Raw genomic sequence first — 12,776 nt, 5'->3', positions numbered from 1 at the left:
GCCACTGTTTTTTTTTTTATCAAACATCCAAATAACTAAAATACATTTTACGGAGGAGAGGAACATGGCGGTGCAAATGTTAGCACTGTTGGCACACACCAAGAAGATAAGAAGGTCCTGGGTTCAAATCCACCTTCTGCCTGGGGCCTTACTGGGTGGAGTTTTCATGTTATCCACATGTATGTGTGGGTTCTCTTAGGGGACTCCAGCTTCCTACCACAGTCCAAAGACATGCAATTTGTAGGGATAAGTCATTTGGTGATTCTGAATTGCCCATCGATGTGAATGGTTGTCTGTCTCTCTGTCTTGGCCCTGTGACAGGCTGGTGACCTGTGCAGGGTGTACCCTCCCTCTCGCCCTATGGCAGCTGGGATAGGCTCCAGACCCTCTGTGACGCAGAATTGGATAAGTGGAACCAAATGAATGGAATATTTGATTTTTATTAGGCCATGAGATGGTAAATGATTGGCAGCAATATGTTTTTTCATGCATTTTTTTGTTTTTCCTGCAGTGACCTTCTCAAAAACTGCTGTAAAAATATAGAGCAAAAGAGAAAGACGGTGAGAGACAGGGTGAGTGAGAGACAGACAGGGTGGGTGAGAGACAGGGTGGGTGACAGACAGGGTGGGTGAGAGACAGGGTGGGTGAGAGACAGACAGGGTGGGAGAGTGTAGAGCTATGTGTCTGTCTGTGATTGTGAGAGTCCAGCTAAGGTAAAGCGGAGACTGCAAATGGACAAACTGTGGTGGTCTTTGCATGTAAAATGCATGTAAAATTCCCATATTTGCATGTAAAATTCACGCTGCTTCTTCTTTCTACATTTACTGATGAGAGAGGGGCCTGCAGCAGCACCTTGTAGATTTGAGTTGATTCATTTTTTGACCTGTAAACACCATGCCATGTGCTGTAAAATCTTGTCATCTCCAAAAGGGCTAATCCTGCACTACTGTTCATTCTTATAGCCATGGCTGCAGTGCAGGTGCATAATCTACCTGAGCGAGAACCAGAACAAAGTCCAATTTTGTTTTGGTTCTTGCTGCTGAGGCCTCTTTGAAGCTCTGAAAGGTCCCTCATTGTTTATTATTCTTGAATTAGGTTTATAAAGCAGAATCTGGCCTTCAAAGAGAAAAGACTTGAAGTTGGACATCACACACACGCGCACACACACACACACACGTGCACATGCATGCCCGTGCACACATATACACACATACACGATGATCCAACATCAATAGTGACACACACTTATTATTTCGGGAGCAAGAAAACCTTGCAGAAAACAGTAAAAAGTGTGTAATTTTGATGCATGCATTGAATGGTAAAAAAAGTAGCGCCACCTGGTGGACAAATATAAAAATCAAAAATTCAAAGTCAGTAGTCCAAAATAAAATCTTAATGAAAAAGATTGCATTGGTTTATGTGAAGATAAACGTGTGATCAAAAATGCCATTTTCAATGGTTTTGAATGGGACATTTTGTGTCCCTAGGATAACGAGTGTGACTTTTTGAATTGCTAAGCTAATTTAGGCTATTTTTAAAAACTGATTTGACAGTTCTAAAATTTGTTGAAAATGATTAACCTTTGGCAAGTTTGAGTTATGTTCAATCAGCACAGACAAAATGGCAGGCAAATTAAAAAAAAAAAAACGCAAAATGTCCCTAAGATCTCCTATGGGTTAAGTTCTGTTCTCAAATTCTTCTGTTAGACACTAATGTTTTATTTTGGTGAGCACTTTTATTTTGATATATCCTGTGTGGCGAATGGAACTTCCTGCAGAAACTATTGTGTTTTTCTTTTACTTTGTTTTTACGACCTTGTTGTGATCATTCATTTTTTACGGCAGTGTGAAAAGTGTACGCAGAGTGAACGTTTACAACCATGGCTACTGAGCACATTTCCAGAGCTGTGATGAATTTAAGAATAAAGGAGTCAAGAGACTAAAAAGTGTGTGATCATTTACGACATGGAAGAAGCGGCAGCAAACCCAACACTATGCAACAGTTGGTCTTTAATCTGTCAGACATATCTCAAACTTATGTCTTGTGAATTTTAAGTCATTTTAAGCTAGAAAGAGAATTCCAGGTAGAAGGAGCAGTCATTTATTTTTGACAAAGTGACCTTTATCCTTCATTTATGCAGGTAGGAAGTGTCATTGACATTAAACATGACTTTTTTCAGGCGAGATCTGGCCAAGAAGGCAGCAGAAATTGTGATGTTATATTTATTGCAATTATATCAACATATTTTTAGTGGTCAAAAAGAAGTGGATTGATTATAGAGTAGGTACAATAACACAGAGCAACAAAGATACTTGCAAAACAAGTCATTTCTTTACTTTATATAGAACCCCTTCCTAAATCCTGTTGACTACAATATATTTACCAGTGTAAGCAAACATAAAAAAAACACACACAAACGTCAGAAATCACTCTTTGGCAGTCGATCACTTTTTAGTGTGACACTGGTTTAACAGGGCGATCTCCAGACAGTCCAGAATGAATGTGCTGTGTGGCACTGCAGGGTCGGAGCGCTCCTGGAAAAAATTTTAATCTGACCAGACCTTTAAAATGTGACGTTTATAAAGGCTAATCCACCGCGGTGTGGAGATTTTCTCTGAACACAAACTGGGAAAAACACGTTACCCTGCATGACATTAAAATGCTGACCTTTGCATGGAGATCTGGGTGACTGGTTTGCAGATGTCGTTTAAGATTTGTCGTGTTTTTACCCGAGATAGTCGCCCCACATGGTTTACACATCGTTTTGTTGGTCACAACGTCAAAGGACAAATGTGTCCATACATCGGCTCTTCTCTTTCTCCCTGCTGACATCGTTTACATAACTTAGATACATTTTCTGCACTTCTCAGCATCGATGACGCTTCTTTTCCTAACAAAGATGTGAATTTTATGGTGCATTATTTTAATGATTGCTGTCATGGTCCTGGGCCGGTGGCCCAGGGTTTTCTGTTCTCTTGATTCTGTTTCGGTTATTTCTCTTATGTTTATTAGTTCTCTTTCGTATTCCTGTTTATTTCTAGTCCCTTATGTTTCCCTGTGTCAGGTCTGCGTCTCTCTCCAGTGTCTGTGTGCCAGTTCCCTGTGTCAAGTCTGCGTGTGCCTTGTTTAATCACTTCCTGTTTTATTTTGACAGTCTTGTGTCCCCTATGCTTTGTGTTTAGTTTTGCTTCCTCCATTATTAGTTTCATTTGCTTCACCTGCTGTGCCCTGGTGTTTCCTCTTGCCCTGATTACCTGATGTGTATTTAAGCCGTCGGTTTTCGTTTGTTCTTCGTCACGTCGTCATCGTTGCTCCCAATTCTGTGTGTCTCTCTGTTCCCAGCAGTCCTCCTCTGTTTAGTTCTGGCTCCCGTCCAGTCCCAGTGTAGGTTCGTTGTTGTCTTTTGTTTCAATACCCAAATAAACCACTTTAAGTTCACCCTCTGCCTGAGTCCTGCATTTCGGGTTTAACCCCTCCAGCCACACAGCCTGACATGACAGATTGCTTTTTATCTGTTTTAGACAAAGTGGCCCCTTTTAAAACTAGAAATGCTTCTTCTGCTAAATCCTTACCCTGGATGAACGACAGTATTCACTGTTTCAAGAGAAGCTGTCGGAAAGTGGAACGTCTGTGGAAATCCACAAAGCTCCAGGTTCATCTTTGTTATTTAAGAGAGCTCTTGCAGTCTTTCAATAATATGGTGAAAGATGCGAGGGCTAGATATTTTTCAAATTTAATCCATAACAGCTGAGGATTCCCTCAGCTGTTATGGATTTATTTGACACAATCAGAAATATTGTCACACCTGTTTCTTCCTCTTCAATGGTTCACTCAAACGAAGGTGTGAAAACTTTCTTTCTTTCTTTGTTAATAAGATCCATCATATCAGAGCAAACATCATCCCTCTCCCTTCCCCTCCAATCATCTCTAAACCAGCCGTCAGTCTTAGAGAAGTTTGAACCGATATCTCTTAATGCTCTCATTAGTTTGGTTGATAAAATGAAACCATCTTCCTGCCTACTTGACATTTTACCAGCTTAAATGTTCAAAGAGGTGTTTCCCATCATTGGACCTCGTGTTCTCAAGATAATTAACAATTCTTTAACTTCTGGCTATGTCCCGTCATATTTTAAACAGGCTGTTATTCACCCTCTTTTAAAAAAGTCCAACGCTGACCCTTCCTCCTTCAGAATTTTAGGCCAATTTTAAAACCTTTTATCTCCAAAATTTTAGAAAACGTAGTGGCCAAGCAGCTAACAGAAGTTTTAACTGCTCATAACATCTTAGATAAAATTCAATCTGGGTTTTGCCAGATGCACTCTACTGAAATATGGAGGACCGAAACTGACATAATTAGAAATAAAAGCAGAAATATATATATAGTGTCTATATTTTGTTTTTCCTTTTCCTTATACACGAGTTTTCATCAAGAAATGTATAAATTTTCTTTTTCCTTTTCCTTACGCATGCGTTTTCATCAAGAAATGTATATATTTTCTTTTTCCTTTTCCTTACGCATGGGTTTTCATCAAGAAATATAAATATATAGTGTTTTTCCATTTCCTTGTACATGCGTTTTCATCAAGAAATATAAATGTTTTGTTTTGCCTTTTCCTCCTGCTCTTTTTCCTTTACCGTATGCATTTCTGCCTCATTATGCAAATGAGGAGGGCTGCCTTCTTGCTCCAGCTCCTCTGCTATTGGTCAACAAACAAGAAGGAGCAGGATCCATGTGCAGATCGATTGTGCATGCCTGGGTCTTTGACTTCTGTTTTAACAACCAACGTATTGTTATGGAGGGAGCGGAAAGACGGTCTGTGTCGGACTTGTTAAGGGAAGCTGCAAATAGATTGGATGAGTTGGAACGCGGTAGGTTTTCAGCTAGGTAGAGTTTTGTAATTTTGTCGAAGAATAGAGTTTATTCATATTGTCTTCTTATTAGCATCTGCCGGTTCAACTCCACAAGCACAAGGCCCCACCATAACGCCAAGGATCAACACAAGTAAGTGTTTTTTTTTTCCTCCTTGTCTTTGTTTTACATGCAGAATAGTTGTTATTGTTTTAATGTTTGTAAGTCAACAGCCAACGTGTGTGTTTTATAGTGTTTTTATAAGTTTTAATGCTTAAGTTGGGGATTTTACTTCGCTTATGCTCACCAATTGGCATACAATGATGAAACGTCCCCGATTTCATCGTTTGGGTTGCTTTGCTGAAGATGAGGACTCAAATAAAATATAAATGAAACTTTTCTTTAAAAAAGGCAAGATGAGTCGAGAGTACAACGGCTCCTGGTTGTATTTCAGAAATCTGGTTACCTTAATGAAACAGTTACAGCCACTGCTATAATGCAGTCCTGTGTGATGGACTTGAAATGTTCAGTCTGAACTGATAATGGTCTCATTTAAATTGTACTATGACCGACCAAACAAGCAAACAAGAAAAAAAAGGATTTCAGGCAACAACTTTAAATGAGCTTTAACACTTGCAAGGTGAATGTAGCCTTGTATATAAGTATAATTTGTGCATTTGTAGCTTTGACAAGATAAATCATTCACTGATGGTGAACAGAGATCTTATAATTCAGAATCTGATGCATTTTAACCCATGTCCATGTAATCTTTTATTGCAGGGTTGGGTAGCTTAAAGATACACATTCAAATACTTGTAAGAGTTTACACATTTCTACTCTTGTACATATATGTCAATATATTCACAGTGTCAACAACACCTGGAATGTCAAATGTTGCAGGACGACATCCTGTTGATGGTAAGCTAATATATATGCTGAAAATTATTTCTTGAGAAGACATGCAACTGTGGTGCTAGGTACATTTCACTATTTCCATCCCCAGTTGAGGTGTCAAGACTGTTTACAAGCAGATCAAGTAGAAGGCATCAAAGACGCAGCAATGCAACTGTCAGCCTCGCCACATATACACACATTTTTTGTTGCCTTGGGCGAAAAGATTCAACAGTTGTTCCGAGGCGACCAGAGAAGGAATGTCTCCAAAGGGCAGGACTAGGTGAGCGGCGCATATGTTTCCGAGGTATGTTATCTACGTTATTGTTGCTTGAACTATTTTGCTGCTCTAAGACAGTAGAAAAAATATTGTATTTCCATAATGTAATGTTTATAGTGTAACAACGTCCTGGTTCTGTCTCTCCAAAAAGCAAGACTGTATGGTAACACATAGAATAATTTTTAGGAAAATTTTGGTGAAAACCTTCTGAAGCTCTTTCTGAATTATTTTGAAAATTTACTGCTTGTTGTCTGTTTTTTTTAGAGCAGCACAGTGTAGCTGTGCACTTCCACTGAAATGTGTTTTCTCTTTCTTAAGCCACGTATTTTAAAATTAAAACAGAGATAACATTTGTTCTTCTTGTTTTCAGTGGAATTCAAAGACTCCAGTGATAACAGAGTTTGGTGGTAAAGTGGTATTTCTTAATATTGTGTGTCTATTGTGTGTTTATTTTTCAGGTGACTTTCACAGCTGTGAGGAATTAACAGATTGTCTTTATCAAAACTTTCCAAAGTTGAGGACTGCAGGTGGCTATGAGTTGCTCAAAAGCTCTGGTAACACAAGGAGCTGCCAGCTCTCTGTTATACAGTGCCCAAATGAAGGGTACAGTGTGCAATATCTGAAGGAACCAAGCACTATGATTCACCACTCTATAATTTACATCCGCCCTCTACAGTGCCATCTCAGCTTGGAGCCGGTAAATATATCTGCTTTTAGCTAATCATTTGCTGTTATTTTCAACTGTGTTATATGTATGTAGAGAGAGAGAGATGTAGAGAGATGTAAGTGTGTATATGTAGATTTGTTTTACTTCTTAAAACTGCTGTTTGTGTGCGGCTTCAGTCTTTATATATTTTTTGTACTTTTACATGTAGGAAGAAACTGAGGGACCTTCTAACACATATTTTGGACCACTGATGCCATGTCTTCTTTGTGGGGAGGAATTTCCGTTTTCACAGATAAGGCAACACAATCAGTCTTGTTCAAGGTACTGATCCAAATCTAAAGTTCTCATCTGTACACCTGGTTTTCTTTATAAATGCAAATGGACAAAATCTATGTAGTGCTTTTCCAGACATACTACCCACTTAAAGAACTTAACACTTCAGTCACATAAACTCATTCACAATCACATTCATATACCAATATGCAGATCGGTAGGCTTTAGTCCTTCCAGTGAAGTGATAAATAATTAACAGCTGAATCAGAACTGATGTTATTTGGGAAGGTGATAAGTCAAACTTGTATTTACGTATGGATGGTTAGTTAACTTGTATAATGCAAAGTTACATTCCATGGATAGTGTATAACTTCCCTATCCACAATAAGTTGTGTCCACAACAAATCCATAGCTAATAATTTTTTATAGATAGGTGGTGCACATAGTCTGAAGCCATCACATAAAACACATTGTTGAGAAAGACATAAAGACACAGATGGCGAGGTTTACCCACAAAAGTATTAATAACTTCATTTGTATGTGCCAACATCTTGTTCCTGATTAATTTTTTTTTTTTTTTGTCATATTGAAATGTTTGTATTTCTTGTTAAAAAGTACTTCAGTAATCTGAAATTGATTGTTAAATTGATTCTTAAGACGATCACAGGATGACAGGGAAAGACAGACTGAAAGTGAGAATGGAGAGGAATCTGTCCCTTCCACCAGTGGGGCAAGTCGCAGCTCTTCACGGCAACAAGTTGCAGATATAGTGGTGACACTGGAGACAGGTTCAGATCAGGGTTTGTAGAGTGATATCTGCAACCACCAGCAACAACATCTTATGTAGATTTGCCTGTCTGTCCATTGCCATTTCAAACAAACCCATTTCTGTTAAAAATATGTTTTGTAACTCATTTGTTATGCATGTGTTTTGTCTTTAGCTGGTCCTTCAACTGCTCTAAGCACACAGCAGCCTAATCCTCCAGATATTCAGAGGGACCTCGGAAATGGTAAGTAGCATGTACAGGTTAGACTTAGGACTCGAGTCTATTACTCAATAAACACGTTAGTACTCAGTTTAAATCCATGGCCACTAGGGTGCCATATAATGTTGGGCAGCTGCAGTAAATGGCTGGTTTCCAGTTATCTAAATTATGAGATCTGCATCTCGCTATTATAGGTTTCTCATTAGTTGACATCAAGATCTTGTAATTATGACACTTTTTCTCGTAATTACAAGGTTTTTGTTGTTTTTTTTTTTTAACCTTGAATGCAATGCGCTTCTGTAGTTAGTAGTAAAGGTGAGACTTTTAAATAATTAGTTCTTGTTCACAGTTTTTTTTTTTTTTTTTTTACATGCTGTAGGGGTTTGTCTTTAAGCGACTGTACGTTTACAAAAGCCTTATTTTACTTAAAATTATCTTTGAAAATACTGTCCCAATGAAAGATATTTAGGAAAAGGGCCCTAGGTGTATGAATAGTTCTTTTCAGGTTCCAAGATGGCGGTGCGCACAGACGCAGCGGCTCACGGGTCTTCCTTTCGGTGCTCTTTTTTGTACTTTTTGTATTTCATATTTGTTAGTTTTGGTGCTCCAATCTCATTGTACATCCTGTATAATGACAATAAAGGCATTCTATTCTATTCTATTCTATTTTTTCTGTGTGTCTGTGTTGTCAGAAAATGAATGGCAACCTGGCATGGTTGTATGTAGCATATGATTTGCTCGTTGAACAGCAGATAGGCACCAGGTTTCAAGCTACCCTGGTTGGAATGGATGGTTGTGTATAATTTTGATTTTTGGCTATTTTTTTTTATGTATATAGAATCTGAAATTTAAATTCACTAATCAGTTTGTATGCCTTTTCTGGTCATGTTTCTTTTAAGCTTGGATTACAGAAGTAGTTCCAGCCAAAGCGTCTGAGCTGTACATTGAGTCAGTACATGAAGCAAACAAGGATAAAGAGAGTCTTTCATTTACCCTGAGTTTAAGAGATACCCTGAAGGAAAGGAACCGTGCCATTCTGAGATTCTACAAAAGGCCACGGGTGCAGTGGACTAACCCACTGCGATGTCATCTCATAGGTAAAATATTCATTTATTTTTAAAAATCCTGTCAACTCCTCCAACTGCCCTTGTAAACTCGACTGTTTTGTGTCCAAAAAGAAATTAGTCCAGTCTTGACTCTACAGCTGGATGGAGACATAATGTCTTGCAAGAGTTTGCTTTCATTTGTGGACCCACAATTGTCTTCTGTCTTCAAATTGTCTTGTCTTTTTTTTTTTTAGGTGATGCTGCCATTGGAGAGGGTGTTAATAGACATGTACTTTCAATAGTCATGTCAAACCTTCAGAATGGATTCTTGCTTGATGACGAAACTGGTATGGTTGTTAATTTTTTCATTTTCTTGAATTGGCGGGTATGGAGATTGTTCAGAAAAACCTGTTTATGTTAATATTATCAATTGTTGTTTGACAGAACTGAAGACATTGCTGTTTGAGGGTGAGCAGGACCATCTCACTCCCTCTACATCGAGGCTGCTCCTAGAAAGCGACTTTTTCGTGGTGGCGGGTCGAATTATCGGCCACAGCTTTCTGAATGGTGGTCCTTGTCTGGTTGGTCTCAGCCAAGGAATCATCCATGTGCTGTTTGGAGGGGAACCAGAAACAGCCACTGTAACTGAGTCAGATTGTGCTGACCAAGATGTCCGTGAGGTCATAAGAATGGTTTGTAAAATTTCAGTTTTACTTTGAAAATACAAGACCTACAACAAAAGTTTTTTTTTATGACAATTTTTGTAAATAGCATGAGATACAAACTCTTTTATTTGCACATTTTTAAAATTCTTCAGATGTACTTTGGGCTATATGTTTAGGTTTGCATATGTATCATGTGATGCCATACTGCTTTATTTCTCCTACAATAAATACTTAGTTACAGGGAACAAAGGATTTGTCAGAGGAGGAGAAATCCGTGGTTCTCTCTTTGATGTTGCCATGGGATCTTCCTGGAGTTACAGTCAATAACAGACATTGGCTCCAAGAAAAAATACTCCTCCATGCTGTAAGTTATGGTACCTGCAGAAACAATATCTGATGAAAGGCCACAATCTGTTAAAGTGAACGTAGACTAGTATTGTTCTTAAGTCACTGCAATCATGACAGCCCTACCTGATATACCTACATCATAACGGTTTTAAGTGTGGAATGATAAGAAATTGTTTGACAGAAGGTTATTTTTTTGCAAGAGATTGTCCTTTTTTAAAAAAAAAAAAAATAGCAAAATTGATGGAAAATCTTTATGGTGCCTATAGAAATAGTCAACTCTATATTTTTCGAATCACACATTCAAAAAATGAACTCCACAATTATAAAAATCCACTCATTAAGCTTTATAATTTTTATAACACTGAAAACAAAGATTTTAAACAACAGTATTTTATGAGTTCAATTAAAAAAAAAAAAAAAAAAAAGGTTATTTTATTTCAAGCATTCAGGATCTCATATGAAACACGCACCCCAGAGCTTGAGAACATGCTGAACTTATCTCTTGAACATTATTACCACAGGACCATACTGAGCTTTGTAAATGTAAAAAGTGCTGCAACTGGAATTACAAAATGAAAAAACTACTCTCGATTTCCAAAAGTCATTGTCTTTGTCACAACAAATTTATAAGATTTGTTTGCTTTATTTTTTCAAAGAAATTGTTTTTTTTTCATGTGTAGGTTTTGGAAAGAACAGCACAACAGGTGAAACAAATCCGAAGAGGGCTGAAAGACACAGGTGTGTGGGAATTTTTCAGTTCCAGGCCTGATGCTGTGCCAGTACTTTTTCCAAGGGCCAGTGAGGCAGAGATAACCCCACAGGTAAGTTTACTTTGCAAAGATTAGAATCCAACACTGCATACAAATAACCATCTGTCCCATATGCCCGCATATCCATTAAGGTTAGTGGGTGGAGATGGTGCCTACATCCAGCGGTTGGGGGCAAGAGGTGGTGTACACTTGAGATGGCTTGTCAGCACATCCCAGTGCATGCCAACACTTACTCTTGTATTTCCTATGTGTGTTTTTCACTTTTGGACTGAAAGACAAACATCTGTACACATCAAAAGTTCTGCCTTAACAGTTTTTCATTTTCTTCAGTTACCTACATTCCAAGTAATTTACAGTGAAATTTTTTTTTGTAGATGGTAATCGATAACATAAACTGGCCTAAAGATGAAGATATAGATGAAGACATACTCTCGTTGGATGATCACTGTCTGATCATCCAACGAGAGTATGTCTCGTTGGATGATCACTGTCTGATCATGAGCTTCCTCCGAAGATTCATAGAAAATGGTAAGCAAAGATTATACATTTTTCAATACACTTTATATATGCTTTTGGAAAGTGAATTATGAACATGTAAATAATCTTGCTAACATAATACATTCATTTGTGTCATAAAAGGAACATCAGACATCCTCAAGAGTTTACTAACATTCTGGACTGGCTGGGGTGTGGTATGCTCCAATCTCGAGGTCGAAGTTATTGACTGCAGTCTCCCACAGTCATCCACTTGCTTCCTGACTTTGAAGCTATCCAAAAACCACAAAAACTATGAAGACTTCCACCAAGACCTTATGGCAAGCATTTCTTCGGCCTATTCTGGTTTTGGTCAGATTTAAGCAGGGCCATTTAAACAACGAATGTTGTTGGTTATTGGTATTATTACTTTTAAATTGTTCTTATGGTTCAGTCTCTTGATAGATATGGATATTCTGGAATAATCCACTTGTTAATTATGTATTAGAATTTGACAGTACTCAGCGTTGTTGTTGTTCTGATCAACTATAAAAACAGTTCCATATTATTGTAGGACGTTTTCTGAAAACATTTGCTTAAAAAAAGAGACTAGACCAACAAAGTCATGAATAGACATAGCTTAATTACAAACGGTTAAATCTGATATTATCAACGAATTCTTAATGAAAGCTGAAATGGTTTCATAACAGTGATTTTATTACATATATACATATCTGTGCAAAACAGGTCAATGTTCACGTTTGGATACAAGATGCCTGACCTGATATATTGTATCTTCACAGCAAATATTGAATAAAAAAAAAACAATTTGAACAGAAAAACTGTCATTTCTATTACAAAGATCTAAATGTCACAGTTGTTATGCCAGAAGAGGCACAGACACATGTTGATGAGAAGCAACTACCCTCACCAAAAAGGAATGTGTATACATTTCAAAAAAACAAACTTGCAACTACTCTCTATCAAGCAAATGTCTTTGGTAGCTGTAACCTAAATATTTCCAAATATTACAGTCAGTACATCAATTGTCTGTTGATAAACAATCACATTTGAAAACAAGCTAGTTGGATCTGGTAGTGTTTCAAATTCCACCTGAGTCAAAGGCCGTGGAAGCTCAACCTCTGGCACTGTCACCCCATCATGATGGCGACCATATGGACTCTCCCAGTCAATACCATATTGGAGGTCAACCTACACAATATTTTTGAAAGCATGATGTAAATTACATCCAAATTACACGCACTTTTGTGTGTTTGGACAAAAAAAAATAATTTCACTTTCTAGAGTGGCATTAATAAAACCAACCTGTGCGGGGTCGTGACCTTTACGTTGGTTTTGAGACCACAACAGTAGTGGTGATTGGTTCCCTTCTGTGCGTAGTTTGTGGTTGTTCCAGCCGTCCTTGAAAAACTGCAGATGTCTGTTGAGCTGAGGTAGAAAGGCCCAGTGTAATGCATACAAGTGCACCTCATTGTCTGTGTGAAGTAGGCCCTCAGTCTCCAGGTA

At 38.0% G+C, this 12,776-nt stretch overlaps 2 protein-coding genes across 3 annotated transcripts in view; both read left to right on the top strand.

Annotated features, from left to right (window-relative positions):
• LOC115798172 (sulfotransferase 2B1-like) overlaps positions 1 to 12,776 on the top strand; it is a 30,428-nt gene that overhangs the window by 2,721 nt on the left and 14,931 nt on the right. The gene's annotated exons all lie outside the window — the stretch shown is intronic.
• On the top strand, positions 4,630 to 12,089 carry LOC115798170 (uncharacterized). Its single transcript, XM_030754915.1, has 15 exons — positions 4,630 to 4,869; positions 4,943 to 5,002; positions 5,717 to 5,767; positions 5,853 to 6,047; positions 6,479 to 6,717; positions 6,896 to 7,008; positions 7,618 to 7,760; positions 7,902 to 7,970; positions 8,846 to 9,043; positions 9,247 to 9,339; positions 9,437 to 9,684; positions 9,893 to 10,021; positions 10,686 to 10,826; positions 11,150 to 11,303; positions 11,415 to 12,089. The coding sequence occupies exons 1-15, from the start codon at positions 4,731 to 4,733 to the stop codon at positions 11,630 to 11,632; spliced, it is 2,190 nt and encodes a 729-aa protein (XP_030610775.1). The 5' UTR covers positions 4,630 to 4,730; the 3' UTR covers positions 11,633 to 12,089.

The sequence above is a fragment of the Archocentrus centrarchus genome, chromosome 19 (genome assembly GCF_007364275.1).
Source record: "Archocentrus centrarchus isolate MPI-CPG fArcCen1 chromosome 19, fArcCen1, whole genome shotgun sequence".
NCBI lineage: Eukaryota > Metazoa > Chordata > Actinopteri > Cichliformes > Cichlidae > Archocentrus > Archocentrus centrarchus.
This window is presented reverse-complemented; position numbering and strand designations above follow the sequence as displayed.